We start from the raw sequence: 25,976 nt of genomic DNA, 5'->3' as shown, positions 1-25,976 counted from the left end.
TAGCGGGTGGGAGGGGTTGGATGGGGGCGTGGCTAGCAGGCGGGAGGGGTTGGATGGGGGCGTGGCTAGCGGGTGGGGAGGGGGTTGGATGGGGGCGTGGCTAGCAGGTGGGAGGGGTTGGAAGGGGGCGTGGCTAGCAGGCCAATACATCAGTTAGATTTACTCCGGCATCGAAGTACCAGCGCGCCGTGTACGCGACGATGTAGCCCGGTATGTAGCTTGAAGTGTACACGTAGTTTGAAGTATAAACGTAGTTTGAAGTACACACGTAGTTTGAGTGTACACGTAGCTTGTAGTGTATAAACGTATCGTGGTGTTGCAGTGATAGTAGTGATAGTAGTTTGAGAAGGCGGAGGGCACAGGCGGCTGCCGTGGCCGCCTCAGCCGCGGGGCGCTCGAAGGACCCCGAAAAAAGGCGCGAAACTCGCGACGGCGGCGACGACGGCGCCGCTACAGACGTTAGTGACACACACGTCGTTAGTTATACAGTATAGCTCTCAATAAAAAAAATAGCAAGTACTGTACCTGCTTGACATGTCACAGGATTGGGGAACTGGTCAAAAACGGCAAAAACATGACTACTGTACATTGTTTTACGGACAAAAATAAAGGAACGATTTTTTATTTAATTAACAGTGTGGAACCTTGTTCTATTTAACGGAGGGGTTTCCCACTCAAAAGCTCGTACGTGTGTCACGTTTAACAACCCTGTGCAGCATAGCTGGAGAAGCCATCGAGAATGGCTGCCTCGAAGAGAAAGGCGACTGCTGCTGCAACTCCACCTGCCCGAGACGCCTTCCTGCAGAGTCTCGAGGAGGAGGAGTCGCCGTCACGGCTGCTGGAGATCGTAGAGCGACACGTGAGGGCTCTCCTCTGCCAACATGTCGCGTCCCTGTCACTCACGAGCGACGGACACTGCACTAGATTCGTACGGTTTGCTTGTTGCTGCCAGAAAGTCAGTGGAACGTGGGACGTTGTGATGTCACGGAAGAAGATAACGATGGTTACATTTAGGTGTTTATTTAAGGATGATGCGAACAGAACACGCTTTTTGTGTGTAACGTGATTATTCTAAGTTTATACTTCGCATATAAAAAAAAAAAACATCAATTTGTAAGGCGTATTCCTTCTGCAAGATTCCTATGTGCCCCGTGTATCAAAAGCAGGATATAAACAGAACCAGGGTAAACGCCCATAACTAGGGGGTGAAGGTCAATTTAAAGAGGTGAGTTTTCAAGACAGACTTAAATCTATACATAACGACTCTGATCGTCTCATTGCCAATGGCAAAGCTTTCCATAGTCTGGGAGCTGCACGGGCAAAAGCCCAATCACCTCAGGAAATGAGCCTTGACCTCGGAGGACTTAGAAGAAGGCGATTTGAAGATCTCAGGGACCTCGTTGGAGTGTAAACATGGATCCATTCCTGCAAATATTGTGGGGTTAACCCACTGAGATTTGGTCAGCAGCAGGGTCTTTTCATCCACTTGATACTTGACTGGTAGCCAGTGTAAACACAAGAAAGCAGGTGTGTGATGTGCTCGCGAAATGGTGTGTGCGTACGGACTCTAGCAGCAGCATTCTGAAGAAGCTGTCGTCTACCCAGAACCTTACTTGGAATCCTGAACACGAATACATGCATCAATTCAGTGAAATGTTACAATTTTACCTTGATATTCGATATTATTTCATATTTTGGTAAATATAATGCCTCTAGTGACTGCACAGATCACATGAAACCATTCTAAAACATACAATAATGATCGCACAAATGATGTTGTACATATACCATTAGCGTTAGAATTCGTTTCATTCTATTCAATACATCGTTACTTGCTCAGGGAATGCAGCCGAACAGTTAAATGTCATATAATCACGGTGTTTCTTGTAGAAAAGCCGCACAGACCCATTCTGCTTGAAGGAAGTGCTGGAGGAGTTGCCACTGCGCGCTCTGAAGGATGCACTTGAGAGTATCGGCAAGATACTCACTGAGAGCCTGCTGCGTTGCCCCGCTGAGCAATGGAACCCTGACCCACCGCAACACGACGACATGGAGACAGAAGCCACGGGATCGGTACTATACATCTAAATTCTGTCCTTTTACTCTTTCATGGTACATTTTAATGTGATTCATCGAATGCCTATCAACCAAATATCTCAGTATGATTGTAAACAGAAAATTACACACATTGGTGGTCTGGCTGAGATCATTAAGGCTTCTTATACTTGCAAGCCTTATTTTATCTTGGACCTGAACCAAGAATCTCAGCTTTGCTGGCTCATTGTTTTGTCAATTTTACTGCATCAGCCCATGAGCTACCAGACAATTAAAAATTCTGTATTCGTCTGATTTACCTGTATTAATATACCCAGAACATTTAATTAAATTATAGTTGCATGTCATATATTCTGAGTACTGTAGATAAAAACACGTTTTAAAGAGTATGAATGATTGTGGTAAGCATGCAAAGACATGAAAAAAATTTCAGCTGGTTTTATACACGTTCACTAAAAATACTGTGATATATTAACTCTGACAATGGATGGCACTTGTTATTTGATTGTTGATGTTAGGAGTTGTGTGGTTAAAATGTGACACCTGCTCCCATCATTATGTGTTTGCATCCAGGAGTCAACTGTAGCTGTTGTGACGGCTGTAGCCACAGTGCTATCTGTGGCTGTGAAAACTGTCAGTGCGGAGGTGATAGAAGACATTTTGGAGTCGGCTATCATTCTACATGGTAAAGAGGCAGGGTGACGTCTATGAATAATTGATACAAATTGATAAATTATTGACTATATCTGTTTCCACGACTTCTCAGTTTTTTTATAATTGGAAAGAGTAAAAGTTCGTGAGTATGTATAGTAGGAGAATGAGACCAAAAAGTTAATAAGTATCTGCTGAAAATCTCATTCAAGATACATAAAGTAGTTATTTGCCACATTTCTCTGACTTGGATAATTTATAACAGTTCACTGTTTAGAGCTGCATATCCCAATGAACACTATTGCAGTATGTTCATCTCATAAATATCTGCAAAATAAAATACTTCTTGATGTTGCACTGGGAAATGTTATGCATGCGCACTGGATGATATATTGATTTCAAGTACTGTATAGGGTAGATTACCAAAATATTGGCAATAGTTTATTTAATAATTGAGCCTACAAATTATTGTTATGCTGAATATACAGGGTGGCCCATAGGTCAAGACTGAATGGGTTATCTTATTTTAACAATTTTCAAACTGACTTCCATTAACATGAATGTACACATGAATTCTCTGTAGAAGTTATTTTTGGACTTTTTTTAGATTCGCGTGTAATCTTTGACCATTCCTAAATTACGTTTTGTCTAAATTCATTCAGGGTTCTTGGTCGAATTTTGTAAACAACGGGATTGTGGTGAACCCACAGGAAGAATACAAATATATATGAATAATGATTATAGATAAATATTAACTTAAAGAATAAACTGTTTAAATGTTTTAATGCCAGTGCTAAAATAAATGAAATAACCCTATTTGTCCAGACTTTTTTGTCACCCTGTATAAAAAATGCATTCCAGGTGGTTACATCAGGCAACAATACAAGATATGTATGTTCCTGTGGTGATAATTAGTTCCAATCTACTCTACCGTTTTTCTCACCCTGTTGACAGCCCTGTTGCCACTTTTCACCGATTCTCACCCTAACCTAAGAAACACGGTCATAAACCTGTGCGAGTCTTGGTGGGAGAGAGACCTACCTGGGAAAGAGGAGCTTGGAAAGAATATGATCCTCACAATTCTGCGGTGCAATTTAATACAGCAGAGCAAAGCCTTGGTATGTAGCAATGCCTTAAATTGCAATTTATAATTTGTTGTTTTTCATGACAGTGACTTTCATTCTTGTGATTTTTTTTACTGCAATCAGTGCGTTTCTAAAGATTATTACCTGCGCTGGTTAGGCATTGCCTCACCAACACTTATTTTACCTGGAATAGCACCTTCTACAAACAGAATGAGGGTACCCCTATGGGCTCCCCCTTGTCACCAGTTATAGCCAACATGTTCATGGAAAAGTTTGAATCAAACGCCATCCAGACATCCACCCTGCGTCCTTCCTTGTGGAAGAGGTATGTGGACGACACTTTCGTCATCTGGCCACATGGCCTCCCAGCATTGAACCACTTCTTGGACCACATCAATTCTAGACACCCATCCATCAGATTCACCATGGAAGTGGAGAAAGACGGTAAACTACCATTCTTGGATATTCTGTTTAAGAGGAGGCCTGACGGATCCTTGGGACATTCTGTCTACAGGAGAGCCACCCACACAGATCCCTACTTGAAACCGGATTCCCACCACCACCCATCTCAAAAGAATTCTCTCATCAAAACGCTATACCACAGAGCCCATGGCATTTCTGACCAACACCACCTGGCCGGTGAATTAAGACATGTACATCGGGCCCTCAGGATGAACGGATACTCTGACCGCACTATCCGCCAAGCTGTTTCTCCCACCATGCAGAAACAGCCACATGAAACTCCGACCAAAACTATCACATTGCCATACATAGCAGGCGTGACCAAAAAGATCTCCAAAATTCTAAACAAGCATAAGATCCAAGTCCGATTCAGTACAGTGCATAAAATCCGTGATTTGATTCCATCTGTGAAGGATGTCGTTCCTGACTTACAGTATCCTGGAGTCTACAAATTGAGTTGCATTTGTGGTGATTGCTACATTGGAGAAACGAAACGTCATGTTTCTGATCGTGTCCGCGAACACAAGTCAGATCTGAAACACGGCAGAACTGATTCTTCGGCCGTTGCCGATCATTGCTACAACTCGGTGGGCTCTCATGAAATTGTCTTTTCTGAGACCAAGGTTCTCTGCAAACCTGGCTACCATCAAAGGTTTGTACACGAAGCCATACAAATATACAAACACAGACATAATTTCAACCGTGATGACGGTTACAAACTGAGTAATCATTGGAAAGATGTGATTAACCATGCAAAAAAGATTTAACTACACTTATTTGCCAATCTTATTTAACAGACAACTATTACAGTTTTACCATGTTTAGTGGTGTCTCACTGTCACAGGTTGAGTCACAAGCCGTGCCTCTCCAAACAAAGGCTCAGTTTGTTATGCAGTCTATTCTTAGTCTTAAGCCTCACCTTACCATATTAATAAAAAGTATGCGGCCCTTGCCCCACCACCTTCTCCAACCATTATATAAACGGAGTGGTAGCTCCTGCAATCTCTCATTTACTTGATACAGCTTTCGTGGCTGTGACGGTACCACCTGAAGACGGAAGCTTGTGTTGCCTCCGAAACGTCGTGATTTTTATTTCATTTTATTTAACTTTTTAATGTTTTTTACCTACGTGACTTTACCGAAAAAACCTAAGAATATGAATCCTTGCAGTCACGAAAGCTTCAAATCTATAATTATTATTTAGCTTTGAATGTAATGATACATCGCTTAAAATCGATTATTAAACTCACATTATGCATCAAATTGTCCGTATTGCAATCAACAATGTATGTGAATCGTATGCAAATTATATGGTAATGTTACATTGAAGCTAATGGAGCGAACGAAACAGTACAAACAAGAAACAATGCAAATGAGATTATGAAACTCAGATAGTTGAATTTAGAATAAAATCACTTCAGTCATTACAGATACAATTTCTGTGGGGGTAAATTGTTGCACATCTACATTTAGTTCTTGTCACGATAATATGAAGTATTTGTGTGTACTTCTAACACATGGTTGCTTGTGTTGATGTAGCTACACAGCCATTGTATTATAAATTGTCAAGTGGGACTTGGTGCTTGCAAGCCAGATAAAATGTGCCCGCGCTGAAACTGTTCTAATGCAGGGTGCAGGGATAAAGCGGTTGTGGAGCCTGCGTGAGAGCTTCCGGCTGTTTGACTTCTTGGGCAACCCACCCGAGACTGAGGAGTTGAAGGAGCTGCTGCTGCAGGGATGCATAGTGACAAATATCTACCTGAAAACCGAGGAGGTGAGAGCAGCGGACTCAAAGGCAGCAGCATCAAAGTGGTGTTCTCGTACCGTTCTTTGAAAAACCTAAGCGGAGACAGTTTAAGTACTAAATGTAAAACAAGTGAGCATTAAAGCATTGTGTTGTTACTTTTACTGGATATTTATATTGGTCATTTACAGAATCTTTGTGTATGCTGTTCAGCAATATCTTTTGAAATAAATGTCTTGGATGAATCTTTCTGGGATTTGAATAATTGTTTGTCTGATTGCGTGTAATTTACGTTTTTCAGAGTCGTCGATTCTTGTCCTTCCTTTTCGGTTTAAATGTGGATTTTATCAAGACGATTCATGCCGTTCTTAAGAAGCACCTTCCTTCTTTGACTAAGTGAGGCCATTTTTCTTTGTGCATTTTCTATATACTTGTAGATGTTTGCTTCGATGCTAAATGGTATTTTTCATAACCAATAAGCATATATTTTGGTTATTGATTACATGCCAAATGCTAATATGCTACAATTGTTTACGTTTTTACAATTAATAATGTCCAGGTAGTTTTGACATTTGGTAAATATACCCGCACATTTTTAAAATTTCCATTACTATTTCATAAACATTACTGGTGGATTTACTTATTTGCTGCAGAAATGACATGCTTTCCTCTGCTTGTCTGCCAGATTAGTCCTCAAAGTTGAACTTCATGAAATTAAGTGTAAAACTAATATGAATTTTTATATATATAGTGTATCTGGTGAACATGTTTGTATAATTAAACTTACAGAAAACTTGGTTTTATCGTTGATAGTTCAAAATTTAAACTCAGGCACGCTGGCAAGCATGAGTAGTGCTTTTTTCATCACTTTCACATTGACACAGCCTCATCACCATCTAAAGTAAACGTATTGAATACCCAGTCAGAATTATTTTTTAAATATAATGTTTACATATATTTGGCTGGTTATGTGATGTCTCCCACAGAGTGCAAGTGGGCTACTATGCTGACATTTATTTTCAAGCCTGGAAAAAGGCCACAGGCCCTTACCTGAAGGTTAGTGCTCAATTAATTAGAACACTTGTAAAAGAAAGCATGATTGCGTGAGAATATTCTGAGACTTATTTTCATATAAAGAATTAGAATACTAGTTTGCAAGAATAGTTTCATAGGTGTAAATTTCCAATGGCTGCCTAATAATTGGTGGAAAAGCCAACGTTTACATTATTTGTGGTCATTGTTTCCAAACTGCCAAATAAATATAAAAGTCCAAAATATTTTGAGCATTAGGCCACTGCCTGAATTCCTGGCTTGTAATATACTGTATAATTAAACTTACAATTAATTGTAAAGAAGAATTCATTTTAAAGCACCTGCCACACCTCAAAAAGTCTGTCTTGAACAAAAGTTATACAAATATTATATGGCTATTTCGGGAAAGTCACGTAGATAGAAAAATAACAACATAATAAAAATGAATATAAAGTGAATAAAAAATAATAAAAATATCACGACGCTTCGATTGCAACACAAGCAATCGTTTATCTACGTCTCTTGAATAAAGGTTATACAAATATTATATGGTTCTTTCGGTAAAGTCACGTAGATATAAAAAAAAAATATCACGACGTTTCGATCGCAACACAATCGTCTATCTACGTGACTTTACCGAAAGAACCATAGAATATGAATTCCTGCAGTCACGAAAGTTTTAGATTATACAAATGGTCTATTTCAACTTTCAGGTCTTTATAAGTACCATTTTATCATTGCAGGTGATGGAGGAACACTGCATCCAGAACCTGATGGAGCACGGCGTGTACCTGCCTTACAGCTCTCCATTGAACTCCAAAGTGCGGCAGGCAAGAAAACTCTCTCCATATCTCCAACTGCAGCACAGGAGCCTTTTTAAGTGAAGTGCCTACATATGCCAGGTTCCTGTGTGGTTATTTTAACCACAGTTTATATTAACAGAAATTGAAATTCAACTAAATGACCTTCTAAACCTTGGGAGAGCCCACTGAGACATTGTTTATTTTGAATGAGAGGTAAGTGTATATAAGAAAATAACCATTGTTATATTGAATAATTTTAGTCGGAGGTAATGTTTGGATTTGTCATGTTGGGCTATAACACCAATACACTACAGCCCACCCTCGTTGCGGGATTTTAAATGGACCTCGCTGAAGTGCTATATTCTGCCTTTGTAATAATATATGCCTTTCTGCTGAATGAATGGAATATAACTCTTGACGATTTAAACCCTAGCACATTGTCCAGTGTACTGAATACACGACTGCCTAGCCTGTATGGAAAAAATATTGTAATTTGTTAATACTGAGTTCTTCTTATTCCAAATGGATGTTTTATGGGCAGGTTTTAAATCCACAGCATAGTGGAATGTAAAAAAATATATACATATGAAAATGCGTATTCAATCACTGCAGTCAATAAGTTCTAGCTGGTGTATTGATATATATTTGAATTTGCATATTTGTATATAAAATATGTACACATTTGAAAAATAATTCCTACTTATATTTTACATTTCAGACACATAACTATGAGTGGTTGTGTGAAAACCAGTATGACAGTTTTACAAGTTATCTAAAAGGTATTGACTTTATAACACTTACCAGCTTAGTCCAGCAAGTGGCAGTATTATCACTGAACTGAATATATATAATTTGATTCAGATAAGGCTGATAAGCTGTGATTGTCTGAGTAGACGGTGAGATTGGTGGGCGCTGTTGACTTTAATAATATTTGAACCGATATAAATTACAATGAGTCACATACAGGTGGAAATGCTTTGCAGGCGATAACACAGAGTGCTGTGCTTGACTCATGATTGCTTCATTATATCTCAGATGTTGAGTTACTTCCACGCTCAGAAGGTCCGCCAGGGTGTGGACGAGATGCTGCACCGACTGTACGAGCCAATCCTGTGGAGGGCGCTAAAGGCAAGTATTGGCCCTCACTCATTTTGCCAGCAGTACAGGCAGTCCCCGGGTCACGAAAGGGTTAGGGCCCCGAAAACGATCCGTAACCCGAATTTTCTGTATGTCGGAAACAACAATTTTCCCCGAAAAACAAGATACAATCCCATAGCCGGAAATAGTTGTGCCTCCCCTACCCAATTACTAGTTCGATTTCTCTCATTACTGTTTCGCGCTGTCATCCGTTTTGCTATCCCTACCTGTATCGTATATCGCTGTACATACGCTCTGCACTTCCTATGATTGTTTCATTTAATCGAATATCTACTCTAACACTACCCATAATGAAACTAATGGAACAACTGTTTATGAATACCACAAAACATTTTAATATTAATTGTTAAGCAGTCACTTCCGAATGTCCGTTTACCATGCATTAGGCTAGGCCTAGACTTCTCCGATCGCTGTTGGCTGAGACCATAAGCAATCGAAGTGTAATTGTGTTAAATAATGTACATGCAGTAAATAACTCATGAAATAAACTTAAAATAAAAAAATGTAGCAATATAAATGTAATGAGAGCCATGTATGACTCACGTGGCGATCGGCTTGCCGGTCCCGCTTTGTAGCCAATGAGGGGAGAGCCCGGGAGCATGATCTCGGCGTGATCACGGCATGTTAGCTAAGGTGATTGGCTTGGCCGATCTTGGCCTCAGCTAATGGGAAGCCGGATCAGAGGCGTGGTCCCGGGAGTTGACGGGGAGTGATCTGGAGTGTTTGACACTGACTACTGGAGATTGGCTTAGGGGTACCACGTGACCGAGGGGTTAAGAGGGGGAGAGACGGAGGAGTCGGGAGCAGACCTGGGAACGAAGAGAGCAGGAGCCACGCGCGTACGGGGCTCTGGGTGCCATGTGAGCGGTGCGACTTTGCTGGCTGTCTGCCCGCTTGCCCGTTGCCTGCCAGCAACGGGGAGTGTGTGTAAACTGTGGAAGTGGAAAATAAAGGACTGTTTCCAGAAGCCGTCTCAAGAAGGTTTATTACATAAACATGGGAAAAAAGAGTTATAAGCATAGAAAACAACAATTACGTGATACTACGAAAATAAAAGCTCGGGCTCGGTGAAGTCGGCGTTTTAGTGGAGCGAGGCTTAAGGCGGCCCGGTAAAGTGCTATAGAAAGGATTTTTGGAGCATGTTACTCGAACACATGCTCACTAGTCCACGGCAAGGTAAGGTAAAAGGTAACAAGTAAACCCGTAAAAACAAAGTTTTTCACTATAAATCCTTTATATGCGTGGCGGCTAGAGTCCTCTCGTCCTCTGGCTTGAGATGGCTGCCACCTATGGGTCAGATGATTGTCTGCCACCATTAAGCAATTGGTAATTAAATATTTAATTTGTTTTCCCTTAACAGTGTAAAATTTTGGATTTTTTTTTTCACGAAAATTAATTGTCACACACAACGAGTCTGTGTGGAAAATGTCAGCTCGATTGGATCACGGGAAGTGGGTTAAAAAACGAGCGAAAGATTTGCACGGTCCTAAGCAAGCAAGCAAACTTAATATAAAGGATAAAAAAATATATTCGCCTGTGGAGGACGCGGGGATCGATGCCGCGACCTTTGGCATGGGAAGCGAGGGCGCTACCAACTGCGCTACTCTGCCACGGCCTGTGGAGGGGTTACGCTCTGGGCTCTTACACTGTGACGTTCAGCCAAAGCCATGAATGAGTTCTATTTGAATATATGTAAAATAATTTTTTTTTGCCTAAAAAGTGTAAAATTTTGGGAATTTTTTTTCACGAACATTAATTGTCACGCACAACGAGTCTGTGTGGAAAATGTCAACTCGTTCGGATCACGGGAAGTGGGTTAAAAAACGACCAAAAGATTTACACGGTCGTAAGCAAGCAAGCACGCAAGCAAGCAAGCACGCAAGCGAACTTAATATAAAGGATTTAAAAACAACAAGCCTACCTTTACCCTACATTTTACCTAACCACAATACAATCACTCTACCCTTACCTTTTACCCTTTAGCAAGATAAGGTAAAAGTTAAAAAGCAACGAGCCTACCTTTACCCTACCTTTTACCCTTACTCCATACAAATTACCCGATTACAGGGTAATTACCGGGGTACTACATATGAAAAAGGTTTATAACAGGTAAATGCGAGGTAGAGCGCTTTATTTGTATAGAATACTCTCAAATTGGGCATTGAGGCTGTCGACGACACCGTCCTCCATAACCTCATTTTAGTCGTCTTGGTCGATGACGATCTCATCAACAACCTGATCAAGTTCGTCATTGCCATTGTCCTCAGACGAACGACGATCCTGCGCTTCTCCGGCCCGGTTAGACGGGACCTTCAGGCAGCCGGCTGCGATCCAAGACCCCAAGCATATGGACTGGATGAAGAGCGTCGACGACAGCGACTGGCGAAAGCATGTGAACTCCCGCCCGGCTCCGCTATTCGCGCGTTCGCAGGGAGTTGACGTCGTCGGCGCTCCCAAGTAGCCGCAGGCCATCTTGTAGTGGGCAGGGAGCAGCTCTTTACGTTAATGAAGGTGCTGGCGGTCGTGACGCCCATGCTCAGAAAACTATCGACTTCATCACCGTCATCGATGGAGCTGCCGACATTGCTGAATAGGGTGCTAAACAGCGACCCCTCCATATGGGCAGCGACTGCCGTCGGCGGAATCGCGAGCATGTCCGAGTAGCGATGCTGCAGGACAGAGCGGATTGTGGCCTTCAGTGTAGCCAGCTTGTCTTGGTCTGTCGTTTTCGGCAGTTTGTGGATTCAAGTAGGATGCCACAATGGCGGGTTTCTGAAGCAGAAAGTCGCGGTACCGCACCAGCTCGGCCTTCATCCCCGTCGCGGTCAAGGACTCGCTCTAAGAGCGCCTTCGCCGCGATCGCAATGACGGATCAGGTGCTCCATCATCACTGGCACGAGATCCAATGTTTACTTGCGGTCCGCCGACAACGAGGTCATGACCTGGTACAGCATTCGCAGGAATGCTTTCATGCCCTCGATGTTTGCCCACTGCAGTTCAGTGAAAGCACCGACGCCGATCACATCCTGGAAGCGCCCCATGATAATGTCCAATGGGACACGCTTCTTGATGGCGTCATCGCCCATGTCAAACGTCGAATTCCACCTGGTCGGCGAGTCCTGGTACGTCAGCTCCTTGCTGTCGAACTTGGCGATCTCGGCCTCCCAACGGTACGACTGCCGGACGACCTTGCTGCGCCTGATATTGACGAGCGCCTCATCGACTTGATCAGTTTGAGAACTTGGACGACGCCGATCTGGACCGAATGATCTGCGCAGCGAATATGGTGGCAAGTCCGCAACTGCTCATATCTGGCATCCGCGCTGACCAGGGCGAACAACGTCTTGACAGCACTGATCGCATCGGAGCCATTTTCGCTGGTGACAGCGAGCAGCTTGGTCGAGACATTGTGCCCGAGGCTTTGGAGGTGTTCAAACAGAGTGGTGCCAATGCGCTTGCCGACACCCCTTCCAGACTGCACATCGAGGATCATCAGCAGCATGGATTTCGACGCACCAGATTTGGTGTCGATCCAGTGCACCGTGACCATCCAAAATCCCTTCAGGTTGCGGTTCGACCACCCGTCAATGGTGAGCGAGATGGCGACGTCAAGGTTGGAGAAGAACGTCCTAACGAAGGGCAGCATGATGGCGTGAAGTTCGACAATCCTGCGAATGACGGTGTGGGTCGACGGGTCCTCGTATCCCTGCGTCAATGTGTGGACCAAGGTCTTCAACTTATCGCTGCCGGCGGCTCGCAAAGAGATTGCACCTTGGATAACAAAATAAACCACCGCGTTCTCAAACTTTACCAGAAGGCGATCCGGGATTGTTGGCCAGCTCAGCGTTTGCTGCATTAGGCGGCTCGCCGACGCCGACGTCCACGTCCCGACCGCGCTGCCTGGGGCGAGCGCGTTGTGCTTCTTGAGGTGGGATTTCCACCCCGACGCGTTCTTCGTGTGGGAGGAAAACCACTTGCGGCAGTGCACTGCCGCTTTCCTTGCTGCACACGAGGATCACCCTCCATACAATCGTGAGTGTGCTCCCACGGGAACGCATGCCGCTGCCTTTTTCGATTGCTGTTTGCAGCGACCCCGGAAATGCCATTGCTGGCATCCTCGACCTCATCCTCTACCTCAAGAACGTGGTCCGTCTCCATCTGGTCCGACATTGATGATTCCACTTTAAAATGGAGGCCACGGACTGCACCACGGAGCGATTAGCGAGCGGTAAATAGGGTATTTACCAGGTAATACTTTGCGCTACTTTTACCCTACCGGGTAATTCTTCCGTGCTACCTTCACCCTACCCTTTACCTTACCCCTTGGCGTGGTCGACACCTTTACCCATTTACCCGGTAAAAATTGTAAATTACCTTACCTTGCCGAGACCTAATGCTCACTCCTATGTACATCCTATTTGACGTATTATTGTAAATTGGTAAATATCAGACTGGTGAACTGAAAGTAAATACATCTGTGCATTATTTACTAATTGTTGCACTTGCATCTTAAGCAGGCCAGTTTCAAATATGGGTTAAAAATGTCATTCCTCTTGTTCAAATATTTAAATGTTTAGTCAGTAGTGCGATTATCTGAGTGCGTTGAGCCTGTCATTGGAAACAGTTCATTCCACAATTTGTAACACTTATATTGAATCCAAAAGTATTAATTTTTCAAAAATACATCATGATTGCTTCACAAGTTTTTATGCACATTTAACAATCACACCGAAAAGTTGTTTCAACAATGTGAATTTGCCCTCTTTTCTCATATATGCAATTACTCTTCAAACAGGTTTAACTGAATTGAAACTGTACTATTACATCATGCAATTTTGTCCTATTTTACAAAAGAAACTGTTTCCAAAAGATATTCTCCCCATGTAGTGCTCATGCTGAGGGTGTTTGCCTTTGTTTCAGGCCAGCAATAGCGAGATACGGGCCAACGCCACCCTGCTGTTCACGGACGCTTTCCCACTGCAGGACCCTGCATTTGGGAGGGAGGAGGCAGATGCGAATCTGCAGAGGCAGTTTGAGGAGCTCTTTGTGAGTGTCATGTGCATCGATCAATGCTTTTTTTGTTGTTGGTAGAGTTGGGGATATTTACCACTATATATTGTGCTAGCAGTGCCATGTAGATCGTGAGAGCAGCTCCATTCATTAGCCTTTGCACACACTGGGGTTGATAGTCTCAACAAGGAACAGCCTCAGGAAGGCATTGGCTAGCTCTTGGCCACTTTTACCTGTCTCTTACCCATTGATGAAGTAGTAGAGCCGGGCAGATGAATATGTGGGCTCTCACCCGATAGGTGATTTTTTTCTTCTACGAAAGGGACTTTTGACTGACACCGTTAGATTTGCCGTACATGTGAGCCAGTTAACCACGAGCAGTAACCTGGGCCTTGAACTCAGAATCTCAGAGGAGATGGCCGAGTGTCTCAACATTGGCAATCGGATTTCTAAGCCATTCGTTTGCAATACACATCCATCATTGCCGACAGTGACAGATAATGAGCAAGCTACAGAATTTTGCTGAGTTAATTGTTTTAGGTGAAGAATAAGTCCAAAATAAATATTTGTCGTTATTATATTATTTATATTTTCAGAATATTTATTTAGACCAGAAGAATCTGATTTTACACTAAATTAAAACCTATTTAATATATAAAGTAATGCATGTTTTTTCATAACTATTCTATGCACATTGCATGACGGTACAATTTGAACTTAATAACGTTCATGTATGCGAATGTATATATGTACTGTCTGTACATGTTATTAAATAGTACTGTATATTAAAGCAGTCTTGCAATGGACTGTACTCTTTACTGCAATGCAACACTTTTGAGTATGGCCACATAAATACATACCCACTAATAAGCACACGGTAGTTTAATCAAGCTGAATACGCTTGTTGGCAAGCAGTTGCCATTTTCATTGCATTGATATTAATTACAAGTGATTTATCTGACTAGGATCCTGACACACTGAGCTGCATTTACCAGCAATATTTAGGTAATATTAATTGCTGCATACAGATCATCTGGTCAGTAGAGTTAATGTCTTCTCCAAGAGCAAGCTGTTTGATTGGTACTTGTATTTGCTCACAATATGCTATAGCACAACACTAAATTAGTAGCGATGGGCCCTTGAACATGCAAACCTTTAACATGAAGCACAGATTCCCCGATAGCCTGCCTAATATTATGTTGGAATGAGAAAAAATGTTGTTGTCGAATTCAGTATGTTAATGCTGTATTGCAGAGAAGACGGTAATGTTCGATGACTGTAAAGTAGCAGCGAATGTCTGACCATGATCTTGTACCATATAAATTGAACAGACTGAACTATAGGTTATGCAGTGTGATTGTACGTACTGTATATTTTTCTCTCACCAAACCCCTTGTGTTTGCTTGTGCGTGCGTACACACGCAGCGTGTGTTGGATGACCCGTGCCCTCGAGTGCGCTCGAGCGCGGTGCTAGGAGTGTGCCGCCTAACCTCGCGCTACTGGGAGATGATCCCCGGACGCCCGCTCTCCGAGCTACTCACAAAGCTTGTCTCCAGCCTCGCATTCGATGCCTCCTCGGCTGATGTGCGCTGTGCCGTCTACAAGGTCCCCATCTCCATCATGATTGTCATCATCACTACCACCACCATATACATTGTTTAAGGAAGGTGATGATCTGACTGGTTAGTCGTTTTTTTTATCCAGGAAAGAATGTTATGTATTTGTCTAGTAAAGCCTCACTGAATCTCAGGATTAATGAGTGTTTTTCACCAGCGTACCCAAGGAAAACCTACACGTATGAAGGGATAACACTCAAAGCTTTACACAGATGGTTAATCATTTATTTTGTTCTGCTATCTTGGATATCTCACAACCCAGCAGGTTTTGGAGTCCCACAAATCTCTGTGCACTTGTGTCGTAAGTGTGGACATTCATTTTACTATGGTAACAGGGACAGCATAAAAACACTGTGCTCGTCCACTGGACCCTCTGTACAAGCAGTAGACAGTTTCATTCCTATTGTAGCCCAGGAATTTCTGCATGGAATTAGCAAAACAATGGCATCTGATAAAGAGTGCATCCTAAATATTTTACAACCTCATTTGCAATAAGATCATTGTGGGACCCTGTCTTTGCCCATATCCCCAATTGTGAGTCCTACTCAAAATTTATTATGAATAAATAATACATTTATATTTCCTCAAATCTCCCTTAGAAAATATATGTTCTCAGTGAGGTTCCAATGTTTAACCAATTTTGCAATGTATTTTTTACATAATGTATATAAATGTCCTTATACATTGGCATTATATTTGCATGGTGCGGATTATTGTTACTTGTGTGACTGAAAGGAATATTGTCACCTTGATTTTTGAGGGTTGTGGCAGATAATGGTCTTAGCTGTAGCATATTCCATCTATATATATAAAATCGTTCATGTCTGTCTGTCTGTGTGTGTGTGTGTGGACTTTGGCCCATACGCACTTTCATTGGACGGCGGTTGCCCCTGGCAACGGCTAGCCACGCCTTCGCCGCTTTCATTGGACCTGGCAACGGCTAGCCACGCCTTCGCCAAGGGCTGCAGTTTCATTGGACGGCGGTTGCCCCTGCCAACGGCTAGCCACGCCTTCGCCACTTTCATAAGCTCCGTATTTAATTAAATAATAGCCATTACACAGTATTGTTGGAGCGCTAGGGGGGGGGGGAAGGAACGCCACCCGTACCCTGCCTCTTCCAAGCCGACAATTTTAGGCGAGGCCGCAGGCTTTGCACGCTACTAGGCCTCGACACCCACCACGCCACTCTGAGGTAAATTCATCAAAGTTTTTCCTACTCTTCACTACACCCCCACCACAATGTGTGCTATTAATATTACTTTTAAACCCAACGCGCCAACAATCGATTACTTTAATGTTCACTGTACAAATACTCATTAAGCTGGGTGAGCGTACTGCCAGTCTATCATGTACACTGTAGCCTGCTTATTAAGCTCGGTGAGCGTACTGCCACTCTATCATGTACACTCTAGCCTGCTTATGAAGCTGAGTGCGTGTACTGGCAGTCTATAATGTGGACTCTTGCCTGGTTATTATAATCGATTCTTTATATGTTCTTTGTACAAACAGTCATTAAGCTGCTTGAGCGACCCCAGTTCGATTCCAACTCACGCCCACCACCGCTGACGATTATTTGAAACGGACCTGGCCCTCCCCTAGGTCCACTCAGCCTCAAAAGCGTAACTGCTGTCGTGTGTGAACATCGTCACTGGGGAGACAAAGGCGGCGGGGCATCGTGGATCCAAGTCCCGGGCGAAGCCGGGTCATGTGTATGTGTGTTTGTGTTTATGTGTATGTCTGTGTGTCTCTATGTATGTGTGTATGTATGTGTATGTATGTGTTTGTGTGTATGTGTGTGTGTATGTGTGCGTGTATGTATGTGGGTTTTCTTTTTATGTCTTTATGTGTATGTCTGCGTGTCTCTATGTATGTGTGTATGTACGTGTGTGCATGTGTTTGTGTGTATGTATGTGTGTGTCTATGTATGTGTGTGTCTATGTATGTGTGTGTATGTGTGTGTATGTATGTGTGTTATGTGTCTGTCTGTGTCTGCATGTATGTGTGTGTGTATTGTGTATGTGTTTGTGTGCATGTATGTGTGTGTTTGTGTGTATGTGTATGTCTGTGTGTATGTGTTTGTGTGTATGTATGTGTGTGTATGTGTTTGTATGTGTTTGTGTGTTTACGCTCGCATTACACAAATGTGTTGCTGGTCTAAGGCGTTCCTCGCACAGCATTGCCGCTTTATTATTTCAGTCGTTTACTGCCGTATGCACCCTGAAAGTCGTGTGTGTCTGCAGCAAGCGCGTGTATGTGTACCTATGGACGCGCGCGCGTGTGTTGTGTAGGGGGAACGGTAGTGTAGTGCTTAGCGTGCTGTCTGTGTCTGTGTGTGTGTGTGTCTGTCTGTGTCTGTCTGTGTGTGTCTGCGTGTGTCTGTGTGTGTGTCTGTGTGTGTGCGTGTGTGGTGTGTGGGGAGCGGTAGTGTAGTGCTTAGCGTGCTGTCTGTGTGTCTGTGTGTGTGTGTGTGTCTGTCTGTGTCTGTCTGTGTGTGTCTGCGTGTGTCTGTGTGTGTGTCTGTGCGTGTGTGGTGTGTGAGGAGCGGTGGGTGTAGTGCTTAACGCTACGCTGCGCTACCAACCCGGCGAACCCAGTTCCATTCCCGCTCACGGCCACCACCGGTGACGATTATTTGAACCTCCCCTAGGTCCACTCAGCCTCAAACGAGTAACTGGTGTGGCGTATTAACATCGGCACTTGGGAGACAAAGGCGGCTGGGCGTGGTAGATCCAAGTCCCGGGCGAAGCCGGGTCATGTGTATGTGTTTATGTGTATGTCTGTGTGTCTGTATGCATGTGTGTATGTATGTGTGTGTATGTGTTTGTGTGTATGTCTGTGTGTGTATGTATGTCGGTTTTGCCGCCGTGGTGGATCCAAGTCCCGGGCGAAGCCGGGTCATGTGTATGTGTGTATGTGTTTATGTGTATGTCTGTGTGTCTGTATGCATGTGTGTATGTATGTGTGTGCATGTGTTTGTGTGTATGTATGTGTGTGTGTATGTATGTGGGTTTTTTTGTATGTGTTTATGTGTATGTCTGCGTGCCTGTATGTATGTGTGTATGTACGTCTGTGGATGTGTTTGTGTGTATGTATGTGTGTGTCTATGTATGTGTGTGTATGTGTTTCTGTGTTTGTATGTGTGTGTATGTATGTGTGTTATGTGTCTGTCTGTGTGTCTGCATGTATGTGTGTGTGTGTATTGTGTATGTGTTTGTGTGTGTTTGTGTGTTTACGCTCGCATTACACAAATGTATAATGCGGGTCTAAGGCGTTCCTTACACAGCATTGCCGCTTTATTATTTCAGTCGTTTACTGCCGTATGCACCCTGAAAGTCGTGTGTGTCTGCAGCAAGCGCGTGTATGTGTACCTATGGACGCGCGCGCGTGTGTTGTGTAGGGGGAACGGTAGTGTAGTGCTTAGCGTGCTGCCTGTGTCTGTGTGTGTGTGTCTGTGTGTGTGTGTCTGTGTGTGTGTCTGTGTGTGTGTCTGTGTGTGTGCGTGTGTGGTGTGTGGGGAGCGGTAGTGTAGTGGTTAGCGTGCTGTCTGTGTGTGTGTTTCTGTCTGTGTGTGTCTGCGTGTGTCTGTGTGTGTGTCTGTGTGTGTGTCTGTGCGTGTGTGGTGTGTGAGGAGCGGTGGGTGTAGTGCTTAACGCTACGCTGCGCTACCAACCCGGCAAACCCAGTTCGATTCCCGCTCACGGCCACCACCGGTGACGATTATTTGAACCTCCCCTAGGTCGACTCTGCCTCAAACGAGTAACTTAACTACTGTAGCGTATTAACATCGCCACTGGGGAGACAAAGGCGGCCGGCCGTGGTAGATACAAGTCCCGGGCGAAGCCGGGTAGTACAGCTAGTGCAAAAATAAAATTGTTCAGTTGTGTTGTTTTATAATTGTTAATTAGACAAGCACAGTCTATTATGTAATCACAACAGCTGCAGTTTTGTCACAGTAACATTTCTTTCCAGTGGTCTGCAGGGAATACTAACCATGCCTGTCAAGTCTCCATGCTCAAATAACCCAGGAACTCCTTAGCAAGAGTGTTTAGTTATTTGCTGGTGATGGTAACCACATTTAAAAAAAAAATCGTAATGTGTACACAAAGGTAACATATCCTATTTACAACCTTGTAAACATGTAACAAGCTTAGGGTGACAAAACTAAGACATTGAATTCAGATTCTTTTTTTGTAAGTGTTATCCTGTGTTTAATGTTAAAGAACTGCCTTTGACAGAAAGCGCATTACATTTTCCTCGGCCACTTGGTCTTAAGCATACTGGCCAAGTAAATAATGTGCATGTGATATGTGCCACGCTTGAGTCAGAGGTACAGGTACCCCAAATATCACCAGCCTCTACACATACCTCAAGATTTACCAGCATTATTTCAGACATTTAAGGCCATGAAGGCCTTGTTTGTGTCACCATACAAAGCAGGATAGATCCCTAAATTCAAATTTCTTGTGTGTTTATGACTTAATTTGTGCTTGTGTGTGTGAGATTGCCTATATGGGTGTATGCACATGTGTTTCGGGGATGAGTCATGTACTCATCACGCTATGCTAGTGAACACGGTGTGATACCTATACGCGTATATGAATAGCAGTTGGAATCTTATGTGGTCTGTGTCAAGAATTACTCATAATAGTGACAGCCGAGAGACAGTCAGCCAAATGTAGTGCTTACCTCTTCACTGATTCATGTTGTGAGTTTTTATGTCTGCAAATAGCAATTGTTTCGTCAGTCATGATTTTATGTTTGTGGGTGCATGGTGTTCTCTTTCACAGTCCCTGCCAATTGTTCTCGACAACAAATTGAGTCACCCGTTAATGGAGAAGCTCCTTCCAGAAGCCAGGAATGGGCTACACGATGTAACTGAGAGGGTGCGTGTGGCTTTTGTCGACATGCTGCTTAAGGTCAAGGCTGTGCGAGCGGCTAAGGTATAATGCAGTTTCCTCATGCATTTTCACTTTTATCAACCTCTGTAGTGCTGCTACTCGTATCCATTAGCTGCCTTTGCAAGTATACCGACGAAAACCTTGTTGCTTGTTATCATACTCTTTGTTTTTTTCGGTAAAGTCGCGTAGGTAAAAAATTCAAATAAATGAAAGCACACACTTAAGCGGTGTGCTTTTGCTAAGTGATCCCCACCTGAAGAAGGATGCTTGTGTTGCGCCCGAAACGTCGTGATTTAATTAATATACATTTTTTACCTACGTGACTTTACCGAAAAAACCAAAGAGTATGAATCCTTCCAGTCACGAAAACTTCAAATCTAGAATGCTTGTTATCTTTTGTGAATAAATATTCCATCCACACTGGCAAGCAGACTGGTTACTAAGAACAAATAGCTCTCTTTCACTTAATTATTAAACCCATTTTGTTCGATATGATGCAATTTTATTTCAAGTTACTGTGATAAAGATAAACTTGATGAAATAATGCTAAAAGTAATTAAATTGTTCCCCAATTTATCCATTTCACATTTGTAATTTTAATGTGTCCTGGGTCCATTGTGAAATAGTTAAGAGGAAAAGGTTTTTTCAAGTGGTAATTAAAGTGACTAAAGTGTGAAAAGTCCATTCAACTTTCAATGCAGACATTATTGTCATATCTAGCTTTTAGCATGTATTAGGGACATTACGATTATCATAACTTTTTTTCATCCACAATAATATTCACGAAACAATACATCAAACCATAGTGACAAAAATATAATGATTATATCCAGTTCGGAGAATTATAATCATAGTACAAATATTACTTTTTATGGTTTTGACCACACTGGTGAGTGGCCAGAACCAATTCAGATATCACTCACTATGGGTGTTAGCCATTGTCAAAAATCTAAATCAGTCCATTGGGTTCATAGCGCAGCGCGCGATAGCACCATGGCTCCGCCTCTAGAAGGATTATAGCTAATAAATAGACAACAGTCTGTCTATCCACATAACATTTTTGTTCCATTAACCCTTTTGGATAAAATTGTCTAGCAGCATACATTTTAAGTAGGAATACAAGTCATGATAAAAAAAAGAACAAAATAATGAGTCTACTTATATAATAAGTATGCTTAAATGTTAGTGTAAAGCATTCTGGGAGATGAGTTACGTAATTCAACGGGGGGGGGGGGGGGGTAGCAGGTCTCGCTTTACCTCATTTTCTTCTTGTTAAATTTCCATCCCGTTTGCCCCATTAACCTTTCTGTGACCCGCAGTACTGGAAGATCTGTCCGATGGAGCACCTGTTGGCGCGTCTGGCGATGGACAGCCCCGTAGTGACGCGCCGGCTGGTGCAGCTTCTGGCCAGCTCCTTCCTGCCGGTTGAGCAGCCCGAGGAGACGTGGCGTGAGCGCTGCATCACCCTTGTGCAGATGAACCCCACTGCCACCCGCTGTTTCTATCAACACTTACACAAGTTCGTGTCGCCGACGAATATCGGTAAGGTCTGATGTATTTGCACTATCGTCCACTGTACATGAATTGCTAAAATAAAAAACATTATATACCAATAATTTGCAATTACTCGATTGTAAAAGTAAAATACTGTAATATAATTTTTAAGCAGGTGCTACTGTGTTCCTCACTTCACTTAGATCCAGGTTGTCCAAATGTGTTTCCCACAGTTCTTATGAGCATTCAATCTCTATGTGATTTGTTACAAAATTATTACCCATGGAGCATCGAGTTTTTGCTCATTGATGCTGCTGGCTGTTGGCTTCCCTGACCCTGTCATCTCAATCGGCTGCAGTGTGTGCTCCTGAAGGCATGTTAAGTATGAGAGCTGTAATGGAAATGTGATGATTGATGTTGACGGCCTTTTGAGTAAACTAGTGGTGAAGTAAAGTTCTGTATATTTGATGTGGTCCTAAAGTGAGTTGAAATTTAAGTAGGGATTTTTAATGTAATTATCTGCAGTGGCAGTGCAGTTCATGATTTGCTTGTGTGTGCATCCTCCCGCAGCCAAACTGATTTTGCAGCTGTATCACTGCCTGAACACGTGTCTGCCAAAACACAAACGCCAGAATGAAGAGAAAGAAGCTGAGGGAGATGAGAAAGAAAATGAGAGTGTAAGATAAGTGCTGATATGTCCTTGGAAGACTTATAACGATTAAATTAGTCATAATTCGAGGTAATTGTGGAAAAATAGTCCTATTGTGGAAATTATAGTACGTTTTGTAGCTGCATAGGTCGCATGAACCGATTTCATGCAAATATATTGATTCTCACGCAAACTAATTATTGCATGCATATCAGAGAGTAATAATCAATTTTAGTTGATCATTTCAATCATCCTTACACTCCTACTAGTCCTTCCTGAATTGTAATTTGTAAGCCAAATTATTGTGTTCACCTGTTAATTCTGTCATATTACCACACTGTTGTCACGTGGCTCACTCGGCTTTAGTGCTGTAAGTGTTCAGGTAATGTGGGAATTGTGCATCAACACCTGCATCAGCACAGTCTGCACGTGAGCGTCGCATGCTGAACCCTCGAGCATGTGCCTTCCAGCAGGAAGATGATGATGATGATGAGGACGTACCTCTCGCCAAGGACCTGACGACAGTGGGCAGCTTGCTAGAGGTGGTGGTCATCCTGTGGAGCAGCATTCGCGAAGTGTTACTGGGAAACCCGCGCGTGTATCAGCAGCTCGTGATTAAGTTTTCCGACGTGGTGCCCGGTTACTTCAGAACGTTCAAGGTGATTATGCTGGGCGACATCTTTGAATACAAATTGTAATTATAATTGAGCATGCCAGTCCTCATTCAGATGTCTGCTTTGTCAAGTAGGCTTAAAGGGATAGAACATGGTTACGTTTTTATATTTACCGAGTATATATAAGTTTTTTTTCATTTACATATGTACATATACATATCCTTTCATCAGAATGACACTGTGTGTTACCTTCTCCGAGTACTTCAGTGTCAAAAATCTTGCATGTCTCGTGGGTTGAACAACTTGGCTGCTACACTGTTTTCTTCCATAAAATAGAACGAGCGCTGTTACCAGGCACTGGTCATTCTTGCTTCCTACATGCCTCCCAACACCATCCCTACTTTCAGGTGAGGGCTGGTGAAATACTTTAATACTTTTTTTCCAGTTACTTCTCACAGAATACCTCACCAGTTTCAAGCTTTGTGTATGCTCACGGTTCCATCAATCGCTGATCTATCGTTTTTTTGCCTGTGTGGTTGGTGGCGGTGGCAGTGGCAGCGTGTTGTCACGGCTACGTGCCTTTGAACTGGGTGTGGATGACATGGATTTCACACCGTTGCTGGACTGCATGTGCTGCTGGGGCCAGGCGGGTCACATTTTGGAGCTCATTACAGAATGGCTGTCTGTCAATCTGGGCAAAAAATCTCCACAGGTTAGTCTGAGAGATAACAAGGGGGCAAAGATAGAATAACCTTTCAATTGACATTACTTAACAATAAATATTTGTCATGATTATTTTCAACGACTTTTTATTTCAATATTTTTACCATTAGCATTTACAGATACTATTTCATTGACTAAATAGTGTATGTACCCGTCTTTCAAGGATGGTCCCCCCCCACCCCCAATATCCCCCCACCTCTCCACCACTGGGTGTCCCCCCTTGCGTGGGACAATCCCCAGCACCCCCCCTCGCCGCAGCCCTCCCCTCCTACTTAGCCCCCTCTCCGCACAAATGCCCGTGGCCATTAGCTAATCAAAAGGCGCTGAGCAGTGAGTTGACGGCAGCCAATCGGAACGCAAAGACCAAGGAACTATACAGAGCCATGAGTACTTATATAAAATATATTATTATTGCTCAATGAAAAATTATACCACCTATTTCCATCAGTGTTCTTATTTATGAGTATGACCATCGCAAATAGTGCTGCTTATGTTTCAACTATTACTGCTTCAATCACGAATCTTTCTAACAAAATTCGCGGGTGTAAAAATTGCTTGTGGGATTTAGACTCGCACTGAAATGTTTCATTGTCCGAACTTGACCTGTTCCTATCTGCAACTGTCACCCATCAGACAAGAGTCAACCGAGTGCGGATAAGTGTACCCATGTTGCCAAAGCCCGACCTGGCACTGCAGTACACAGAGTACATGCTCAGCTCACCTGTGTGCTGCGCTTCTGTGCTGGATTCTGGTCACAAGCTGAATGCTCTCACTGAGCTACTGGCCACCTCAAAGGTGCTTACGTGACTCGAACATTCGCACAAATAAATGGGGTAGTACAACGGAATGGGGTTGTATTTCTGTGAATGTCTGCCTTTGATTTATATAACAATTTACAACATTTGGTATTTGTGCCATTCTTATGGTGCAAGACTATCATGAAGGCACTTTGTTTCACAGACTGACATAGTTTGCCAAGAGGGAATGATAGTGCTGTGTTTTACCACAAGTAATTTAGGTGTAGTTTTTTTATTTGTACCAAGATGCAGGCTTATATGGCTGCTATTTTGAATTATGCCATGGGATCTTTAACATTCACTGCGGAGTAAACGGTGCATACACCCGCAGTATTGAACATGGCAGTCACAAATCACTAACCTCTGAAAAAAGCGGCAAATGCGCTACTGCTTGGCCATGTCACCTCTATTTAAGCACTGAAAGGCAACAGAGAGAGACGGCAAAGCTTTGCGACGCTTATAAGTACAAAGAGCGAGCAAGTGGTTTAATTTGCTGATAATCTCTCCCTGCACTCTTATACAGGACACTCTGCGAGCCTTCCTTAAAAACCCGAAGACGATCGGCGTGGACACTGCGAGTGCGACGGCCTTACGTGTATTCCGGCTGCACTGTCTACTACAGATCCTCATTCACCATAAGGTCAGCATCCCTGTGGAGAAGAGCCTGGGACAAATAGGCGATCCCAATTCCAGCCCATGGTGCATGTCTTCATTTATCAAAGCAGCGTCAATGTGGGATACCACTTAAAAATTGTATTCATCAACCATTTAAATGAATCTTAATATATAAATAAATGCCCTGATTGCTGTGGCCTATTTTAGCGGAGTAATAATTATATTGCCATACTGCACAATAACTTCAATATAAGTCAATGTATAAGCAGTACTTCCACAGTATTGTAATGTAGGTAATTCAAAAGCATTGCATTTACTGAATGACCAGGTAATTTTAAGTAATTACATTGAATGGTAATACCTATCTCGTAATGCAACCCATGATATGATGGACACGATAAATGCAGGTACTTGCCTGCCCTGCTTTGGTGTTGTCAAGTCATGGGTATCATATTGTTTAGAGTGATGAAATGATGATGATGGCCAGTGCGACACAGCACCCAGTTCGATGACAGGGATTTTGCGAGCAATAACTAGTATGGCTGTGTACTTATGTATTGTGTGTGTGTA

At 42.9% G+C, this 25,976-nt stretch overlaps 1 protein-coding gene across 1 annotated transcript in view; it reads left to right on the top strand.

The window, feature by feature from the left end:
* The first annotated feature begins 184 nt into the window (after window positions 1-184).
* LOC133362240 (condensin-2 complex subunit G2-like) overlaps window positions 185-25,976 on the top strand; it is a 51,206-nt gene continuing 25,414 nt past the window's right edge. The window contains exons 1-20 of the mRNA XM_061581171.1: window positions 185-458; window positions 717-859; window positions 1,891-2,073; window positions 2,629-2,740; window positions 3,661-3,824; window positions 5,884-6,027; window positions 6,299-6,393; window positions 6,984-7,053; window positions 7,773-7,859; window positions 8,868-8,960; window positions 13,911-14,036; window positions 15,426-15,605; window positions 20,404-20,556; window positions 21,834-22,056; window positions 22,579-22,685; window positions 23,128-23,316; window positions 23,608-23,678; window positions 23,824-23,983; window positions 24,628-24,789; window positions 25,315-25,431. Coding sequence (XP_061437155.1) covers window positions 740-859; window positions 1,891-2,073; window positions 2,629-2,740; window positions 3,661-3,824; window positions 5,884-6,027; window positions 6,299-6,393; window positions 6,984-7,053; window positions 7,773-7,859; window positions 8,868-8,960; window positions 13,911-14,036; window positions 15,426-15,605; window positions 20,404-20,556; window positions 21,834-22,056; window positions 22,579-22,685; window positions 23,128-23,316; window positions 23,608-23,678; window positions 23,824-23,983; window positions 24,628-24,789; window positions 25,315-25,431 — 2,556 coding nt within the window. The 5' untranslated portion in view covers window positions 185-458; window positions 717-739. The remainder of the gene's footprint in view (window positions 459-716; window positions 860-1,890; window positions 2,074-2,628; window positions 2,741-3,660; window positions 3,825-5,883; window positions 6,028-6,298; window positions 6,394-6,983; window positions 7,054-7,772; window positions 7,860-8,867; window positions 8,961-13,910; window positions 14,037-15,425; window positions 15,606-20,403; window positions 20,557-21,833; window positions 22,057-22,578; window positions 22,686-23,127; window positions 23,317-23,607; window positions 23,679-23,823; window positions 23,984-24,627; window positions 24,790-25,314; window positions 25,432-25,976) is intronic.

The sequence above is a fragment of the Lethenteron reissneri genome, unplaced genomic scaffold, assembly GCF_015708825.2.
Source record: "Lethenteron reissneri isolate LAM-NWPU_2019-01 unplaced genomic scaffold, ASM1570882v1 scaffold_1409, whole genome shotgun sequence".
NCBI classification, from domain to species: domain Eukaryota; kingdom Metazoa; phylum Chordata; class Hyperoartia; order Petromyzontiformes; family Petromyzontidae; genus Lethenteron; species Lethenteron reissneri.
The sequence above is the reverse complement of the archived record's forward strand: the minus strand, read 5'-3'. Positions and strand labels throughout refer to the sequence as shown.